Source organism: Dermacentor silvarum, chromosome 9 (genome assembly GCF_013339745.2).
Source record: "Dermacentor silvarum isolate Dsil-2018 chromosome 9, BIME_Dsil_1.4, whole genome shotgun sequence".
NCBI classification, from domain to species: domain Eukaryota; kingdom Metazoa; phylum Arthropoda; class Arachnida; order Ixodida; family Ixodidae; genus Dermacentor; species Dermacentor silvarum.
The window spans coordinates 117,568,982-117,589,254 of NC_051162.1; the positions used below are offsets into that span (position 1 = coordinate 117,568,982).

At 45.5% G+C, this 20,273-nt stretch overlaps 1 protein-coding gene across 1 annotated transcript in view; it reads right to left on the minus strand.

The window, feature by feature from the left end:
• Positions 1-901: 901 nt before the first annotated feature.
• The window catches only part of LOC119464134 (uncharacterized), a 35,105-nt gene continuing 15,733 nt past the window's right edge, over positions 902-20,273 (minus strand). Inside the window, 8 exon segments of the mRNA XM_037724972.2 lie at positions 902-1,197; positions 4,280-4,404; positions 4,406-4,473; positions 7,235-7,441; positions 8,096-8,346; positions 8,864-9,061; positions 11,816-11,984; positions 14,199-14,337. Coding sequence (XP_037580900.1) covers positions 1,044-1,197; positions 4,280-4,404; positions 4,406-4,473; positions 7,235-7,441; positions 8,096-8,346; positions 8,864-9,061; positions 11,816-11,984; positions 14,199-14,337 — 1,311 coding nt within the window. The 3' untranslated portion in view covers positions 902-1,043.

The window sequence follows — 20,273 nt, forward strand, 5'->3', positions numbered from 1 at the left end:
AGATATAACAATATTTGACAACTAAAAAGATACATCCAGTAATCAGCTATTTGGTTTCTTATCCATGGCCACGCGTTAAAACTGACGAATGAACGCGGCGATTCAGTCATGCCGACTGGGCAGTAATTCTTGCACTACATCCAATTTCTACACTTCTGGACGAATACCTTGCCAGTAAATTCATTGATGTTCTGCTTAGTATTGTAATACTAAGCATTGAAATACGTATTCCAATACGCCATGCTGTCGTTATGCGATAGTGTCAGGCAATATACGTACCAATGGTTTTCGTCCCAGCGTATAGACGGATATTCCTAAACTGATGCTAATACGGGCAATCCGACTACATCTACATGTCTTGCGCACGAACTGACTTCATTTCTGCTCTAACGGTATCATTCGTAAAGTTACCAAATTTTAGTTAGTACAACTTTGTTAATTAGCTGACTTATGTTGAGGTTCGTCACGTAAGCTGTATTATCCGCTTCTTCAAGAAGCAAACTAAGATAGCAAAAGATTGTGCTATCTATACACAAGCTGGCCTTTTTATCCGCAGTATAACCTTGACAAAATAATCTGTACATAACACAGGCAAAATAATGTAGTCAGTCCATTGATGTTAAGTATTCTTACATAAGTATTCTTCAAAAACTGTTTTCCAAAATGGTTCCTGGTTCTAGCAACAGATAAGGTTGTAACGCGTATGCCATTGAGAATGCTGGTGGGCATGTTCCCAAATGCCAACAGAAAACTATTTCTTCGTGGTGTGACACGCGTTATATGATACAAGAGTTCTCGAGTACAAGTATTTAGCACCTGCATCCCTCGTCGGCAAAGTCCACAACGGTTTTCCAAATTGGGCAGACTGAAGTGAATAGTTTCAAAACACACTGGCCACTGAGCACTAGTCACACTTGAATCTTGCGTTTCTTCTGGCAGGTCTTTCTTTCGCAGGGGCCGCGACAGCGTTGTTTGCTCCCAAGAGGGAGAATGCTGTCCCAGACATTGGTCGTGTCGTGCATTCTGCGTGTCGTCGTTGTTTGTCACGGCTTCACGTTCGGGTCGATAAAGCAAGGCAGAGCGAATGACCCGGGCTTGACGAGGTCCTCTATCGAAGCTCCTGTACCCGCGATGGTTCCGATTAAACCGGCGACAAGAGTGATCAGTATCACCACTTTCTCCCACGTCGGTATGTTCCTGAAAAAAAGTTGAAATGCATAAACTGATTAGTTACACGTCTTACTGGTTATCGGATAAGAGAGCGCGAGTCCCGGAAACGTGGCGGGGCACATGCTGGTAAACCTCCATCGCACTCTTAGAAGAGAGGGAGTACTTGTGACTCCTCTGCAGGAAGTAAGCACAGTTTATTTAACTCCATTTTTTCTATAGTGCTCATTTTCATAGTGTTCGCTCTAAACCCATGCGGGCGAATGCCAAGAAATTTGCACTACACTGTGTTCTCTAAAAACAGAGGAGTGTAAAATTCAGCGGTGATTTAGCGGTAAATGCGAGAGAAGTGCGTGAGCTTTACGTCTCACTTCTTGGAAGTCCCAGATTCATGAGTTAAACCACGGTCACCATATTTCATAGCGTTGTTCAGGAGCTCACTCGACACCCATCCTACCGCTTAGAGGAGCGAAGTGCAAATGACGTTGGCCCAACACAGACCACCTTCAGTTGCACGGTATATATATATATATATATATACCTCTTCCCAGACATCCCACACTTACACCTTTTTTCCACTTTAACACTCCAAATACCAGCTACTCCCTCAAAAGGAATCATCAGTATCCCTGTTTTACCAGTACTCCCTCTGTCACCAGTATTTTTTTTTACCGCGATTAGCATTCTTATGATGCATCACGCACTTCCCACTGCGCGTGTCTCTAACCGTGTTCCCGGGCAAGAATGCGCGGGACGGCGCGCTTTGGCAGGAGGTGGGCCGCACCTCAGCCCCGGTGTAATATGTCCCGCCACCCGCACGGTACGAGTGGTCCTAATTTCGCGCGGCGTTCGAGTGGCAGGGGGAAGGGGGGAAGGGGCAGGGGCAGGGTCCGTGTATCTTTTAATGGGGGAACAGTGTATTGGGGGGGGGGGGGGGGACGGGGGTTTGCTTGCTTCCGAACTCGCGACTTTCTTTCCCTGTGACCCAAGAGAAAGCTGCGAGTTTAAAACAAGACAAGCGAGAACAAACCTCGTCAGACGCCGGAGAAGAACGCTCCACGGCAAGCAGCATCGCGAGCTCGAATTGAAAGACTTCATGGTCGCAAACAGCATCACGCCGTGCCGGCAGCCATGCATCGCCCGAAAGTCCTTACAGTCCAGGAATTAGAAGAACGCGGGGGGCAGCGCACCGAAGCAACACGCCGAAGTCGCTCGCGGTTCTATGCGGCGAAGACTGCGCAAGTTCGTCCCGCCCAGTTGGAGTGAATTCGGGAATATGTACGTACGTTTAAGGCTGTGATGCAAGAATTAACTTTGGATACTTCTGCCTGTCAACCACCCTCAATTTCTGTACGGCAAGGGTACAACTTCATAGGCGAATGCTGTGCTTGCTGGCTTGTCGGGTCACCCGGTCTTAAGTGCCGGTTCTATGCGCCAGCAGTCTTGTCTTTTCCGCGTGACTTGGTGAACTATTGCAAACGATTTCAGATATTTGTAGTTGCACGTGACTGCGCTCGGCGAATGGCAGCGCAGCGTCGCGTGGAGTGTTGCTACATTGCTACAAAGTTATTAGCATTACCGTTGATAGTCATTGTGAGATGGGTACTGCCATAATTTGTTTGAGTGAGTAGCTGTTCGCGATTTTTCGAGAGTTCTCCTTCCTCGGGTGCGCTTTTCTGAAACCTGGCAAAGCGAATGCTGTCAAACTTCCGCTACATTATAAATAGCGAGGAAGTACTGGCGATTTGTTTTGAGAGCTTCAGTTTTTTTTTTTTCCTTTTTTTGTATAACTTTTCTCTTTTTCGAGTTCTCCTTCTCCGAGTGTGCGGCTCTGAAGCCTGGCAGGAAGAATAATGCCAAACCTACACCACCCTCTATGAACAGGAATACTGATGACTCCTTGTTAAGAAGCTACTGTTTGTCTTAGTTAACTCCCCTTTTTGGAGAGTTGTACTTTTCCGGATGTGGTTATCTGAATCCTGCAACAAAACTTCGCCGCACTCTGACAACAAAGGGAGTATCGGTGGTTCCTTTAAGGAGACTAACTGTATTTTAATTTACTCCCATTTTCTGAGAGTCCTCATCTCAGCTATGGAGTACGTTCACTTTGCTCAGCCGCTGGTTAAGTGGAGCGGCCGTGGGCAAAATGAGAAAGAACTGTGATTTCGTTTTTAAACAGCGATTACTTGTGACCTTATTGTAGTATCTGTATTTTACATTGTATTTTGGTCAAAACAAGTTTTCCTGTTCAAAATTTAGTCTCACCAAACTATTTCGTTCTGGGCATGTGGGTTTAGCCACTACGGCCTCTTTAAAGCAAGTTGAGTGTTCCCTTTTATAAAATGACGTGGCGTTGGGCTGGTCGGTGATCGTCAAAAGTAAACACGTAGTAATCCTGTTATGGTCGGTCTTATTATTTGTGGTGCCTATTCAACGCACATAATCTTTACTTCCGGAGTTCCCTTTCATATTTTCGAAGGGTTACTCTATCTGTTTTGCTCTAAGGGTTACTCCACCTAAAGAGTCTACGTACGCCAGCGGAGTTTAGGAAAAGGTAGTCAAGTTAGGGACAAGCTGTTCCTCTCGCGACAATAGCGGGACAGGATTCCTTTTGTATATATTGCACTGCATACTAACCCGCGGATATGTTTCAACGTTAAAACCGTCACTACTCCAGCTCTTTAAAAGCACGCGTAATTCTTCATAATAAACCCAGGATTCTAAAGCACCGTGTTGGGCCAGCTGACGTCTAAAACGTGGTTGCCGTATCGTATTTCTGGCTTCGCAATCACTTCCGGCGTAAGCACTACGCAAAAACATAGCCTTAGAGATCCGCTTCTCTTCCTCAGAGGCAACCTTCGCTGGAACGTGGATTTCGACACGGCCTATAGCATTGTGCGACTGAGCACCCGATCACGGGACCGCATTTCGTTGAGGCAGGAATGCAAAAAGACTAGAGTGCCGCGCTTCTTTGTGAACATGAAAGAAGCCCAAGTCATCTGGGATGATGCTTAGTCCCACACACTAGGCCGTATTAAGCCGCTGTGTTACTTCGGGATGTCAAACCCCACCAATCAAATCTAGGAGTGTGAAACAAGATCAGTATGTTCACCTCTCTTTCCACTCTGGTGCCGTCTGGGAGCAAAGCTTGTAGTAAAAGAGGCAGGGCAGGATGAAGGTGGTCAGGCCGACCATGAAGGAGCCCACGAGTGGCAGCACTTTGCCGAAGTGGGGCACCTGTCTCTGTGGTGAACAGCAGCGCCAGCATGATGGCCGATCGCATGGCCACCCTCTTCCACGTGAACTCTGCAAAAGCAATGTGAGGACAGAGTGTTCATGGCGATCAGACATTTGCCTGATTATGTATAGTAATTCTGCCGTGACTCGAATGTTTGAACTAGCTGTCAAAATGTTAGTCAAGGAACGCACTTCTTTTTCTTACATTGTCCGGTTCTTGTGGAGTTGTGGGATTGAGTATGACTGTCGACTGTTTTCTGGTCTTTTCTAACAGTTGATGTTAGTTTCTAAATGCGTTATTACTTAGCCACGTCAATGCCTCCTGCGTGAAGCTTGGTTTGGCCTGCTTTAACTTCCCGGCAGAAATAAGGGCCACCCTTTATGGAAATTTTCATTCATTTTATAACTTTTTCGTCGTGCATTTCCTCACTACGAACATCTCGCTTTCGTAAACAGCGTGGCGTCACGGGCCCTGCGCAGAGCGAAGTGCGAGACGTGTGCAAAGAGCTGGCGGGCAAAACATTTCCCTCGCGCCATAGGCATCTGCTACCGTGGATTTGTCCGAGTAACGTGAGCTCGCTGTCAGCAAGCTGTCCGTCTGCGGCACGTCGAGAAGATCTTCGCCTGCGGTGAGCAGTACCCTAATGCTTTCCTCATATACGGCTGGATAGACGGCGCGAAGTGCTGGCCGAGTGTGACATTCCGCGACATACATGTTTACCTCGAATACACGACTGTACCATAAACTATACGGGAGCAATGAAATCCCGCTTAAGGCGTACGACCTTGCCATGGAGGGATAAGTGCAGACATTCGATTGAACTCAATAAGCCATGCGAATGCAGACGATTTGCCTCTACCATTGCGATCAAGAAACTCGATCATGATTCAATGGCTCTGGATCGAGCACAATCGCGATCGGAAATGCCCGTGCAGCAGCACTCTATATATCCGGATCTGGCTCGGCCAGGATTGAAAGTGCCTTTGTAGCCTGAATCGATGCGGCGGGAGGTTTAAATGCTTCTTCGCCGCAGTAGCAAACATATGTTCATCTAGTTCGCATTGATCTCATATACAACACGTCACGTAAAGAGCTGCCTACGTGTCGTGTGCTGTTTTCATCACGTAAACGCGAACGTGATAGCATTTGTCCCGGTGATCCTCAGCTGAGTTTTCGACCAAGTTTAAGAACATCCAGAATTAGAGCTACAGGATACTGCTAAGGCAGCAGTCGCGTAGTTCGAGTTTTCCAAGAAAAGAGCCAAAGTGAACTTCGCAGATTCTCTCATCGTCTGACGATTGCATTTTTTCGCGGCGCACGCCAGCACCCATGTTTTTCGCCGCTTCTCGTCACTTGGGAAACAGAAAAAAAAATATGATCCCACTGTCTTTTTTCGTTTGATTTACGCATGAAACCGCGCAACAATTCGGAGGTATGACGAACCGGCTCAGCGGACGCGCGCATAACGCACGCAAAGAAAAATAGACTCGATGACCACGAGAAGGCGCGTGTGAAACGGTGGTGTTGATGAGAAGCGCTTACCGTGGGCAGCGCGTGCGAAGGGACACACCTGTAGTGCTGCACTGCCGATCTGGGCAGCATTGCATGTGTAGCGTGCGTTGGAAAATGTGGCCCGACTATTACTAACTGAATGAACAAGCGTGGTGTGAGCGCGCACAAACAAACATGAATAGATCACACTGAATGACTGCAGCCAACGACTGTCAAAACGCTGGCAGCGCAACGTACCTTCGCCCGCTGTGCGCGGGCGAAGGTACGTGCGGTCTATCAACGGAAACTGAGCGGCATAAAGGTCAGAGCCGTGTGGAGATAAGAGACGGTGCGGTCGAACGAACGACGAGCGCGGTTGTTGAAAGCGTAGAAGTGCCCCCCCCCCCCCCCTTGCTCCCTCCGGCGCTGGCTTCCCGCTTCCTGGCATGCGCGTGGGGGAGATAAGAGACTGTGCGGACGAGCGACGAGCGCAACACACCTGTGGTACACGAAGCTCCCAGCGTGTGCCAGCGTGCGTGCGGCGTGCCTTTTGCCCAACAAACACTCCCGCGTGTACCCGAAGATCACGTGACCAACTCGTTGTGACGTAGGCCGGGAAAGGTCTATCGTTTCAGCTGTTCCTGTCGTGTTGCGGGAGCAGCCACCTCCATAAGCCACTTAGTTTATTTATTTGAATAAAATTGGAAATGCTCGCAGCTATTGCATCGCCAGCTTCTCCGCGAACAATAAATTGTTGAATGGCAGAACCATGATAACATGAGGTGATATGAAAGCACCAGGCAACGAAGGACTTTTCTCAAGAGTGCTTAAAAGTCAACATAAACAGACAGCAATAACACGGTACGTTCCGCGGTTTCTACGAACTTGCACAAGTCAATCAATAGAGTCAATGAAGTATTGCGCAATACAAAAATAACCAAAACTCTAAATATGCAATGTGGTAATACATAAGAAATGTCACTTTCATTAAAGAAGGTTATTAGGGCTTTTATAGCAGATCGCTGTAGTGACTCGTTATGCTGTTGACCAAGTAAATTTCATACACTGAAAGGACGATTATGAAGGCGACTTATTTCTGACCATGAACTCATATTTGCTACGCAAACTGGGTTCATGGTCAACGACGTTAACGATACAAAACCTACTCAGCGCAGCAGTTTCTTGTGGACTGATTCTTTCTTTCGTATGGAGGAAGGATAAAGGAATTTAACTGAATTGAGACAAGGCTGTTTTGCATTTCATCAGGACTGGCACACAATAGAACAAAAGGAAAGATGTGCTCAATGTAACACCACATAGTACATTGAAGGCACAAACCTGTGGGGATGCCGAGGTGCCCTTCGACCTCCTGGCACATGGGGTTAATGACTATGAGGAAGGCGGTAACAAGATGCACGATGAAGAGCAGCTGGACGGCGATGCTGACACCGCCGTCACCGATGGAGAGCAGGATGTTGGCCCCGACCTCGTTGCCGAAGGTCAGGTAACCCAAAGTGGCCATGATCACGTACAGACCCACGAGAGCTGGCAAAGAAAATCGCTCATTAAAGGCCGACTGCAAAGCGGTGTCACTTGCGCTCAAGTTTTCGCAAACGCGTAGATCGTCCGCTAACGAAACAGGGTCTATCCCAGCGATCTCCGGTTAACCCTGTCTGGCAACAGCTGACTCGATACAATGCCTGCAAATTTACTATTTTCAATACACTGACTATAGTCGGGTACAAGTCTAGAAGGCAGTGGCATTTGCCCCTCCTCCCCCCCCCCCCCCCCTTCAAAAGACGGATGCACACAAGCCTCCACCAGTGGGTTCGCACATTAGACTGACGCCATGAGGTGGGCGGCCGGTGACCCCGCCAACGGAGGGCATGGCAGTCCGCGCTTCCAACTGGGCTGAGTCCCGTTAGCGGGACTTTTTTTTTTTTGTCGCGGAGGAAATTGGCTGTCATCGCTTTAATCATCTGGGCGGGGCCTCTCCTGCCTTCTTATGTTCTACCCGACTATAGTTCCCTGCCGTCTTCTACTGCGCTTCCCGTCTATTGGCACCCTGCACTCCGCAACTCTGATAAGAAGCAGGAGTGATCAGCTCTGCGCATTACATGCCCCACCCACTATCATTTCTATCTAACTTGAAGTAAGATCTGGTACACCCATGTCCTTCCCATTAAGACGTGCACTTACAGATGGTGGCGTACGCTACGGCCATGGGGAACCGGCTCCTGTCCTTCATGTCGTTCTGGATGGTGGGGAACATGGCGGCGCCCCCGTACGAGAACATGATGGTGCCGAAGCCTCGGAAGAATGCCGCGAAACCCACGTGCGGCGATTCCCGCGGGAACGCCGCCCGTCCGTCGTGCATCCAGGCGCAGCACACGCCCACGATGATCAAGAATGCCGCCGCCGTCGCGCCCATGGCGCCGAACGCGGCGAACCTGCGCACCGCCGTTGAACAGGGAGAATTTGCAACCAGAGCGCACGCTTTCCGTCATGGGCACTCAGCCCCAGGTTTGCACTACGGTTGTCGTCGGTTGTCGTCCATACGGTGGTCGTTCATATCACAAAAGGTAAGCACCCGAAAAAAAAAAAAACACCAAAAGCACTTCACCTAACACTGCGGCTCCAATAGCTAAATATAGCATCGGGAAGTGTGTCTTGGACACAGTGTCATTGGCGTACAGTAGGCACCAAAGCCTAACGAACCGCGAGATCCGAGGAAAAGCTGGAAATTTTCCCATTCTGTACACACCGCCTGGTATTTGGATGTCCAGCGCGTGCTACTATATGCGAACAACACTGTTTCGCGTTTTTACAGGCTACCGTCAGAAACTGCTCGGAAATTCGAACTTTTTTTCAGATCGCCCCTCGGGATCACTAAATTTTGACGCTGACTGCGCGTGCTCGTGCTCGTCACGCGTATGAACCTTCCGCACGGCCAATCACGCGGCTCACCCGAAGTCCTTGGGCGTTCCCAGCAGCATCAGGACGCCCATGGCGGCGGAGATGATGATGAGCCAGTAGCAGAAGGTGAGCGTGACCTTGTCACCGAAGAACTGCCTCATGACGTCCATGACGAGCTCGGCTGAGAGCAGGATGAACACCGAGCCGTAGCCGAACAGGCCCATGATTTGCACCGTGGACGTGAATAACCTGCGAGCATTGGAGAAGGCAAGAGGGACTGTGCTTAAGCGAAAGCTTCGGCTCGGGGCCAACTCCTATGCTGCCTATTCAAATACACGGCGGAAATGCTTTCCTGTGATAACCTCTTGAACGATTTTAATGAAAGTTGTTGCATTGTAAAGTGAAAGTTAAGTTTTAGTGACTGTGGGAAACGCAATTTCCGTTTATTGCCTGAATGTTTTTACAAACAATTTTTTTTCTAATTGTAAGTTTAAAAAACATTTATTCCCGCAGTTTATAAGTATCTTCCTCTGCATCATAAACAGGTATTTCCGTTCTGTAAACTTCATCCGTTATATAATCTAAAGCTGCCAAATTTGAAGTATAAACTTACAGATTACGTGAACCTATTACAACGTTTACACTGGTTTTGCAAAACTCATACTCACATAACTACAATATGCCACAGAGAGGTGTATATTACACTAATTTTGTCCGCTTTAGATGTGCTATTAGATCTAATTTACAGAATTGCGGTACCCCTTTTCACTGATAAGTTACCGGGCTGTAAATGTGATAGTTTCGCTTTCCGAAAATTAGCGATTTTTCAACAAATTTCAAACAACCAACGGCTTAAATGAAAAGCCCGCTTCCAACAGACCCTAGATTTTTACTTTTTTCTCTTGAGTTCAACAAACCTTACCAAATTTCGCGTAGTGGTTGCCAAGAAAAGCGCTTTCTCCTTTTTCGTGTATTTAGATAGGAGCATTTGCCTTTACGCTCTTGAGAGCAAGGAAATGTTCCTGAGAGCATTTGCCTCTCGAGAGAAAAGAAATAATGTGCTCAAATCTCCCCTTAGGTGATGCCCTAATGATTCAAGGAGTGAAATAAAACTTGTGACTTCTGTTCTTCATAGACGCAGAGTGAAACGACTAAAATCATAATACAGGGTGTCTTTTTTTTTTCTTTCTTAGCTGCGCCAAATTTTAGAGAGTATCCGTGGCAGACAGCACAATTCTGGCATCAGTAATAAAACAAACATAATCGGGATTCATTTAGACTTTACGAACTTTCCACAGAATACCAGCGCATCAAAGCGACTGGTAATTCTGTGATTCCGAATGTGCCGCCTAACTTCCAAAGTCTCACGAATGACTTCCGCCACCAGCTGCTTACAGAGACCGGTAGTTTCCTGTCGGGGTCCCAGATGTGCCGCACTTTCAATATCCCAGTTTCATTTCCGATATATTCGTCATTTCCGAATACAGCTGTACCACAGGCGGTAATGACAGCGCAAGTGATACAGCTTCCTGTACCGGCGCAATGCAGGCTCTGTTGCATTTGTACGTATTGTCATTGTATCTTGGTTATTTATGCTTGTGACTAGCGAAAAACCGGCCACTGTGATCCTTTTATTCTCGTTCATATATACATTTATAAGGCAAGTTACGGATGTGCAGTGCGGGGTTAATTACAGAGCTTTGGAATAGCGTTTACAATATTTACATGCAGTGGGCGTAATTAATCTCTGATAATGATCCAACCCTTATTGAGCGCATATTAGCGCGGAGGCAAAGCTGTTTGTTTGAAGCAGTACGAATATAGCAGAGTATCAGGGGTGATAGCATCTGTCCTCTGTTCTTCAACGTGTCATGTATTTAATTCAGGCCAACATGTATCTATTTGACCATAACTGTATCAGCTAGAAAAAATTCGGTGTGACTGACGAGATGCAACGCTCACCTTGCCGTTACTACAAATCCACGCACACGCGCGCACGCACTCACCCACACAGAGAGAAAGAGAGAGAGAAACGTTACTCGTGAACACACCATGTGACATCTTAGTGAAACAGAATCATCAATTCTCAGGTATGATAGACAGTGCATTTCTGTCACATCAGCTGTATTACTAGACGAGGTTGAGATTACTTGCTTGACGAGCCACACTGTGGTTTTAAAATAATAACAATGTCAAAGGAATTTACGTTAGTAATTTTTTCCCCCTTGGGACACAAGTCTCAGTTGTGGAATTGTATTCGAGCAATGAAGAAGTAAAGTAATTTATCAGAAATTCTGTGCTTAGCACCAATGTCCAGAATGCTGCGAAATGCATTGATGTTTAAATCAACACTAACCTACACTCCACTTTTCCGAGTGATTAAGTTATAAACGACTTAGTTAATCATTGAAACTTTGTTAATTGGGCAACATTGCACTTTCACCTTCAGCATTCACATCTACGAAGAATGCAGGCAACGATGTTACAGGATTGCGCTACCTGCAACATATCTCTGTGTACCAAGAAAAGACCACCTGGTTTATAGACGCGCTCCAGAGGCGCTGCACTTCAGCGTCACCGAAGCGCACTACTGGGTGTCGCCACTAATCCTGCTCACTCTAGTGACGCGCAATATGGCCCACTTACTACTGACAAAAACTGCGCAGCCAAAGTGTAAGCTTCTGTATCAGGCCCAGTATATACACACGTTCCTGAGACGCGACCATCATATTCAAGAAGGACGCGCCTTGGCTAAGACACTAATCCTGGCCAACCGGATGGTCGTACCTCAAGTCGCCGAATTACTTTTAACAAGGGCTACGCAACAAAACTATCACCTGCGGTGTCTGGTCCGCTATATACGCACTTTGCCAAGACGCTACAGTTCCTTGTCACACTGTACGGGCAGTCTTGGGCCCGCCAATTCTCTCTCCTAAATTGTCCCGATTAATTTCGACAAAGACTGCAGAGCCTAAGTCCGGCAGTTTCAGGGCTGCTACGTACCTGGCCCACTTGCCGTACGCCCTGAACGCGATGGACGGGTACGGGTCTCGCACGTGCCCCCTGTATTCGGCCCATCGCTCCTCCAGGATCGTCCAGCAGGCGCCCAGCTTCCAACCGCTGTAGCCGGACGCGAACGCTGAGGCGATGATGAGGAACAGACCGAACCAGCCTGCAGGAAATTACCATTAGTCTGCGATAGTGAAAAAGATGACCTACAAAGTTTTTGATTGATTGATTGATTGATTGATTGATTGATTGATTGATTGATTTATTTATTTATTTATTTATTTATTCAATCATTCAGTCATTCTTTGATTCATTCGTTCGTTCATTCATTCATTCATTGATGAAAATATTGCTAATATCAGAGGTTATAGCAAGGAAGGCACACACAACATTTTTGTGATCGATCACAATGATGCCGTCATAATCACAATCATGCTGACACGCAACTACAATAGAACAGCTTCAAAGCAAAGTAATTTCAGTAATGAGAAGAGCAATGATAAAACTATTACTATCACTAGAAGAACCGGAAAAATTTTAGCAAGCAATGCAGCCTGTTCCAAACGTCCTCAATCTAGTGTACCAGGAAGCATTTAGTGTGTTTGTTTGTTTGTTTGTTTGTTTGCTTGTTTGTTTGTTTGTTTGTTTTTTCTTCGTTCGTTTGTTCGTTTGTTTGTTTGTTTGTTTGCTTGCTTGCTTGTTTGTTTGTTTGTTTGTTTGTTTGTTTGTTTGTTTGTTTGTTTGTTTGTTTGTTTGTTTGTTTGTTTGTTTGTTTGTTTGTTTGTTTGTTTGTTTGTTTGTTTGAGAGATGGGGAAGGCGAGCCTTCAAACACAATCATCATAAATACAAAAATACATGTGCCGGCAGTGGATGATAGAAAAAAGAAGCGGATGATTCAAATACGAACAGCAATATTTCAATGCTGTGCCTCGGGTGCGTAGCATATTAGTGCGTATCGTTTGCACATCGTAGTGCCGTACAACAATCTCTGCCTCGGGATATTAAATAACGCTTTCATTTGATGCCACTAAAAAATTCCCCCTTTTTTTTTGTCTTACCTTTGAAATGAAGCGTTCGCCTTTCATTGGGCGATGACGGATCAAGTACTGCGCACACTCATTCATTTAGTATACACTTGAAGTTGGACCACACCCTCCCTTTGCCATTGAGAGCAGAGTACTTTTGCATTCGTTTCTGTCTCGAACCTTTCTCTTCGAGGGTTAGGAATAAATCAATAAATCAATTTCAATTTTCGTGATCGCCTGCTGCATCCGAAATGAAATGCGCAGAACTGCCGCACGTCGCTCTATACGCGAGAACATTCTGTTCAGGGTGACAAGTTTCATTTACTATAAGCCAATCTGCGCTTCATGTGTCCAATGAGTCGCTCGAAAATTCATTTTACCGACGTTGGCGCATTTCTGGACTTGTTATTTGTTCGAGCTATAATAATCTATGAAATGATAATTTTACGCGTAATCCAGCAACCAAGACTCTTTTCACGAGGTCGGTTTTAATGGGGCCTAGATCAAAGCCCTCATTTGTAACTACCAAGCACAGTTACATAAATACGTAAATACGTAATGTTGACGACCGGTTGCCAACCCTTTTATCTTATTGCTTTCAACCAACTTCAACGTCACTACCAGACACAGTTACTGAGATAGGTAAAGCAAGAGATTAATGTTGACTACTGGTTGCCAACCCTTTTATCTTATTGATTTCGACCAACTTCGTAATTCAGTAGACCTATTTCATATTTGTAAAAAAATTATCATTTAAATTTCACCGCGCAGAATTTCACCGCACCTATGCTTCTTTGTGCGTGCAGTGTGATACTCCAAAATTCTCATTTAAGCATGTTGATGGTCGATGCGGAATCCTGAATTTTAACGTGAACTCGTAGTACTTCAAGGGCCCTTCATCATCATCAGCAGCAGCAGCAGCAGCAGAAGCAGCAGCAGCAGCAGCTGCCTATGTTTATGTCCACTGCAGGACGAAGGCCTCTCCCGGTGATCTCCAATTACCCCTGTCTTGCGCTAGCTGATTCCAACTTGCGCCTGCAAATTTCCTAACTTTATCACCCCACCTAGTTTTCTGCTGCCCTCGACTGCGCTTCCCTTCTCTTGGTATCCATTCTGTAACTCCAATGGTCCACCGGTTGTCCATCCACGCATTACATGGCCTGTCCAGCTCCATTTTTTTCTCTTAATGTCGGCTATCCCCGTTTGCTCTTTGATCCACACCACTCTCTTCCTGCCACTTAACGTTAGGCCTAGCATTTTCGTTCCATTGCTCTTTGTGCGGTCTTTATACTGTTTCGCATTGGTCTAAAACATCTTGGCCAACAATGCGGGCCGTTCACGTCCCACTCACCGGTTTCCACAATGGAGTAGGGCAGGGCCAGAATACCGATGCCCGCGACGCCGCCGACCACGAACACCGTGGCGAGGAAGAGCGAGATTCCTTCCGGGTTGGTGGGCACTTCCACTCCGCCATTCTCCGCCGATTTGACCTGCGCGTGTCACGTGGACTTAAGCACAGGCCGCTGCACGTCCATTGGCTCCACTGCCCTCGCCATCGTTATCATCACATTCATCACCATCATCGTCATCAGCAATAGCAGTAGCAGACTCAGCGATCTCCGACTGCCTCTGTTTCATGTTCAAGCAACTCTATCCTATCCCTGCAAATTTCGCAATCTCCTCGTACTATTACCTACTCATGCATTTTCAAATCTCGTTTCGAATAGGTTCCACTTAGTAACTGGAACACTTTTGCAAATATGTTATACGTGGAAAGAGCTTAGGAACTAGCTGATTATCTAGTCATCGCATTACGTGGTTTCCACAAGTATACTTGTTTCTGTTAATTTCAAGTAGATTGTGTTCTATATTCCTTTGCTATCTAGCTAAAACACTTGTCGACAGAGCACTGCTGATTTCATAGCACGGTTAAAAACCGTGCTAACGAAGACACAGCTAAACTTCTTTGGCGCTGTAAATAAATATATTGTACACCTGGTCACATGCTCTAGATTGTAGACAAACAGAATTAGGGAAAGATCTTAGAGTCCAAGATGATCATAAAATTTATAACACAGTGTTTTGTTGCAACGCTCGTGATGCAACACGGTGCATTTATTTTGTAAGTAGGCGTTTGAACTGAGGTCACTCTATTTTTTTAATGCGACTACCATTCTCTAGGAAATTCACGCACTTTGAAGGATCTATCTGCCTCTATACGTAACCGTTTCCCCGCCAACTTGGGTTACTGGCTACTTCGTGGTCTAATGGGTACAACATCAGGCGGCTGTGCCGGGGCAACAGAGTTCGAAACCAACCGTCGGACCAACTTGGGTTACTGGATATGTTCCATTTCGTATGTGCCAGTGGGTTTGTGCCGCTCTTCGACGATAATTTCTCCTGTGCAGGTCTGAATCTAACCCACGTGTAATATAGTCTGACAACTGTGGTTAAATATGCATCACACAACCACCACAGGTGGACTTCGCGGCGTCGTCGCTAGATGGCGCCGCATGTCCAGAGGGAAGTAGGGAGACCACAAACACTGGAGGCGTACAAAAACAGAGTTCCCAGTAATGGTTCATAAAACGTTTAAGCTGTGAATTCTTTGTGTTTGTGTGTTATATAAGTAGGACACTAAGAAAATAATAACGAGAGCTTGGTGGCGCAGCCCACCACCCCGTTTCAAAGGGCGTGGTCATAGCATCCATCCATCCATCCATCCGAAGTGCCAGAGAGGAACCCTGTTGTATACACGCCTACACACATAACGCGTCTCTGTGACTATACGCTGCGTCGCTACATTACTTTAATGCTATTCGCATTATTGCCGACATTCATCATAAGATTGGTTCTGCCGGAATATTTTTTATCACTGCTTGTATCATATTATTGTCTGGAAGAGAAGTATCAAGTCAGGGAAGTGGAGTAGATTGCGCCTCCTAATGACGCGCACAGCTAATAAATAAAGAACGGACACCAGGTTGTGCTACGTACGTTCAAACTCTGTCAGCGTACTTCCATTTCTTCTCGCAAAATGTCTCATTCAAATAGATACGGCACGCATAAATACTCTCATCAGACAACCGCTGGCCCGATTTGGATGAAGATTGTTGCATTAAGTAGAGCACAATTTTGGTTTAGTTCCTCAATTCTTTTACATAAGTTGCCTCAAATTGGTAAGTTTAAAGTCAGTATAAATTTGTTACTCGGCACCAAACAGCGATATCGCAGCTATGTACACTGCATCTGTTAGAATACTGAATCGAACAGATCTGATTGATGAGTTCACGATTTACGTGAAATTGTTGCAATATTTACGACAGTTCCGCAATAGACCAATTACCAAATTATTGCTATGTTTCAGAGCGGTGTACATACATAAATTTTGTCCGCTTTAGAAGTATCAGTAAGCGCAGTTTACCAAATATGTTTTTTTTATATTGATGAGTTACAGAACTGCAAACTTCACGCTTCAGCATTCTTGATCTTTTTTTTCAATTTTGAGCAGTTCCTTGCAAAATAATTGATGGTGAAAATAAAAAATGTGCTGCTTGCAATCATTAGGTTACTAATATTCTATTTCTATACAACAAACTTCATGAAAATCCGTGCAGTGGTTGCTGAACATTACGAGTTCTCCGTTCCCACGCCTTACGAGCTCTTGAGGTCAGAGTCTGTCATCCCTTCAGCTACGACATGCACTAGGCTCATGGTCTAACGCTGCCTGTGAACCTCGTACAACGAAGGCACTTTTAGCTCTCCTCAGAGACACTCGTCTCAATGAAACACTTCACTTGTTTGAGGTTGTGGTGCGGTGTGTGTTGCATGTTGCGTATCTGTGATGTGCACTGCATATATAGTTTCATTATTTATCGCACCCCATCTGGAGTAGCACACAATCCTCTCCAGAATTCTCTACACAGCCTCTCTCTCCCTCTCTTTGAAGTGAAGTTTTCTTGTAAGACGCGAACTCTCTTTTTCAACTCTCTAAACAGCTCCGTTCTCGAGGCCATTCTCAATGACTAAAAGCTACGAATATACAGAAGCCAAGTAGGAGCCACGGAATCAAAGCGTAAAGAAGCGCGGGCGGGTAATTAGGGCTTCAACTATCGCTCCGTGGGAAAAAGGCAGCGTAACCACATCCGCGACCACTTGAAGCAAGGGCAAAACACTCCATCATCCTTGACCAACAATGCACGCGACCTCGTCCTCTTTCCGAGCGCGAGTCACACGATCTCGCGTACTCGCGGTAAGGCGCGGGATGCGTGCCGTGCTCTTATCAGTGAAACCTAAATAAAGCTAACTGTGCGTTTAAAGAGACGCTGAAGTTGAAGATAAGGTTAAGCTGTGTTAGTAAATAAAACTTCGGCGATAGCAAGAGCCGCCACGTTTACAGCGCAGGAGGCTTAAGAGGAAGCTTTAGCTCAGCACCTCCTATCTAAATACAATGAAACGGAGAAATCGTTTTTCTCGGTTACCACTGCACCACATTTGATGAGGTTTGTTGCACTTAAAAGAAAAAGTTATAAATCGGAAATTTTCTGAAAACGAAACTATGAAGTTTACGACTCCCTAACTCAGCAATGACAACTGATATCACAATTCTGTAAATTGGACCTAAGAGTACATCTAAAGCGGACAACGGTCATATATTATACATGGCCTTCAAATAGACCACTTATTTGTGAGCAGAACTTTTGCAAAACCCTTGTAAACGATGTAACAAATTCACGTTAATTTACATATTAAATTTGTCCGCTTTCGATGCTCTAATGAATGCAGTTCACAGAACTGCGATAGCTGCTCTAGGTGCTGAACTAAGAATTTGTAAACTCCGTGCTTCTATTTTTTTTTTCAACCTTACCAATTTTTTAATAACTACATTAAAGAATTTAGAATAGGATAGAATAGAATAAAATAGAAAGTTTATTTCTCTTTCACGCAGTACAAAGCAGTACAGGGAAAAGGGGAGACTGGGCAAAAAGCTGCTAAAGGCAGCTTGAGGCCCTAAATCTAAATTACGCTTCCAACGGTCACTATAAATTAAGTTTCTCTCTAAAATGCAACAAATTTAATTCAAATGGGCGCAGCGGTTATCTCAGAAAATTGTTTCTGCGTTTTACATGTAGTTGAATAGGCGGCATTGGAATTGGGCCCGAGCTAAAGCTCCCCCTTAAGAAACCGGGCAACAGGCAAGAACAAGGACGCGGGAAGTGACGGTGCCTGAATTCGGCACTAGTTTGACGTAACGCCATAAAGTGTTACAGCGTATGTTCGGTTTTACTTAAATGGCATTTTGTAAAGACGCACTGCATGAAATTACAAAGCAATAACAAGGACTCATTCTAGCCACTTCCGAGAAATTTTGTTGTACCGAAGGCCGGCCGGAGGGTACGACAAAAAAAATACAGTCAAAGGGGTGATTTGGCAGAGTTCGTTATGCGTTTGTAAATGGTCTTACGCTAGAAGACATGGGAAAAAGAACGGGGGTATGGGGCGAAAGAAGTCCTTCGTGTGTCCTGTACCCCCTCCCCTTTGTTGGTCCGCGTCTCGTAGCGCAAAACCATTTCGAAAGTCAAGAAATCCATTGAAATCCGTGACGCCCATATACTGCTGCATCGGCTCCGAACTTGAGGCGCAAATTTTAACCGTTAAAGCTTCACGTTAATTTTCCTCGTTGGTAGTCAATCATTATTCGCCAATATAAGACAACAACATTTTAAAATCTTATTCTACTTTTTATTAAAAATAGACTTTAGAAAGACTACATTACCGTATAAGTTGACTTGATGTTTCCTATTCGGGAATGTATGGGCTGTTTTTGTGTTTTTGTGATCACTGTGTATACCATAATTATCGCCCAGCGCATGGAGTAGCATGTCACGCGATCACCCTGGCTATCGTCTCCGGCATCTCATTAAAGCCATGTATCTCTCTCTCTCTCTCTTTCGTCCTAGTGTTCCTTTAGGCAAGTTGTAAACCAATCAGCGGCCTCTTCGCAATACCAATTTCTCAGCGCTGCAGGTCCTACTGCCGCAGTACGCCCTTCCGCCTTCTTCAGTAACCATCAAGCATTCCATAGACCACAGAGTTTCCTACAAAAATCACTAGAGGACGCTAGCATCTACGAAAGCTGCAAGCACGGTGGTTAAGACCGCATGGCAATGATCTAGATAGCGCATGGCTTTGACTAAACTTCCTCAATCTGGCTTTAAACGGCTTTGTCACTTTGCAAATCGCTCATTTCGCGCAAAATATTGCCTTTCAAATTCAACCCTTGTTGCAGTGGTTATGGAGGTGCGCCATATCTTATTGCCTTCCAGTGTTCAGACGAGCATGACTTCTCTAAAATTTATCAATGTGATGGTTAACAAATAATGACACAAAAGTCTGGAAGCCACAAACACGTAGCTGCTCTCGATTTCCTCTAGCTTCACACGCTGCACCATCTCAGGTTCAGCGTTTCCTCTTGTAACAGTTGCAGAAAACACTACGATACCAGACATATGTTGTCTCATGTTGGATAACCTTCACCTTCCTTCCAATGTGAGTGAGACTAATCGACCCAGATAAATGCTACTATACTGGCTGTTGTACTGTGAAACTCGTGTGAAATTACGAAGATGGGCTCCGCCGCACAAAAGGTATCAGTGCAGAGAAGCCATATATGTGACCAACGCTTTCTTGGAAGTAGCTGCTTGTATTTTAGTTTCTGTGTAGTGGATTTCACGCGAACCCACGTAAGCTATAAACCGACTGCAGCAATATCATTGTCAGATGTAGACGCCAGCCTGCCAGAGTGATTGCGTTTAGCATGAACGCGTTTAGGTTAGCGTGAGCTGGTTCGCTAGTCGTAACTAAGACAGCTTAAGCTGTAACGCAAAACAGACAAGGACAGCGATGTGTCTCTCTGCGTTCTTGTGTCTAATATGAGTATGAATCTAATATGAATATAATATAAATGTAATGTGAATCTAATATGAATCTAATCTGTATCTAATGTGCGCTGCAGCCAAAATAATGTCTAACTCGGTGTGATTTCAAAGCTCAACTTTTTTTAGGCCGACCTTCATTTGCTACTTCCCCGGTATTGGGCGTTCGTCGTCGCTTCCTTGCCGGATATATTTATGGATATGTATATAGACAACTTGGTTCCCTGAGTATGCGCCAATGCCCATTCATGGCCACTCCCCCGAGAATGTATGTGCCACTGGGACAAAGCTTGTGTGGAACCTTAAATGTATTCACTCGTGTGTCGTTCTTCTATGCGCATGCTCCTAACATCAACATTCTTCCCTCGACAAGCGTAGCATCATACATAGCCTTCGTCCTCGTGACTGCTACCGCTACAGGCTACGAGGCTGTGCTCGTGTTATGAGCTACTGCCGCTACCTCATCAGCTAATAGAAGCTTCACATCTCGT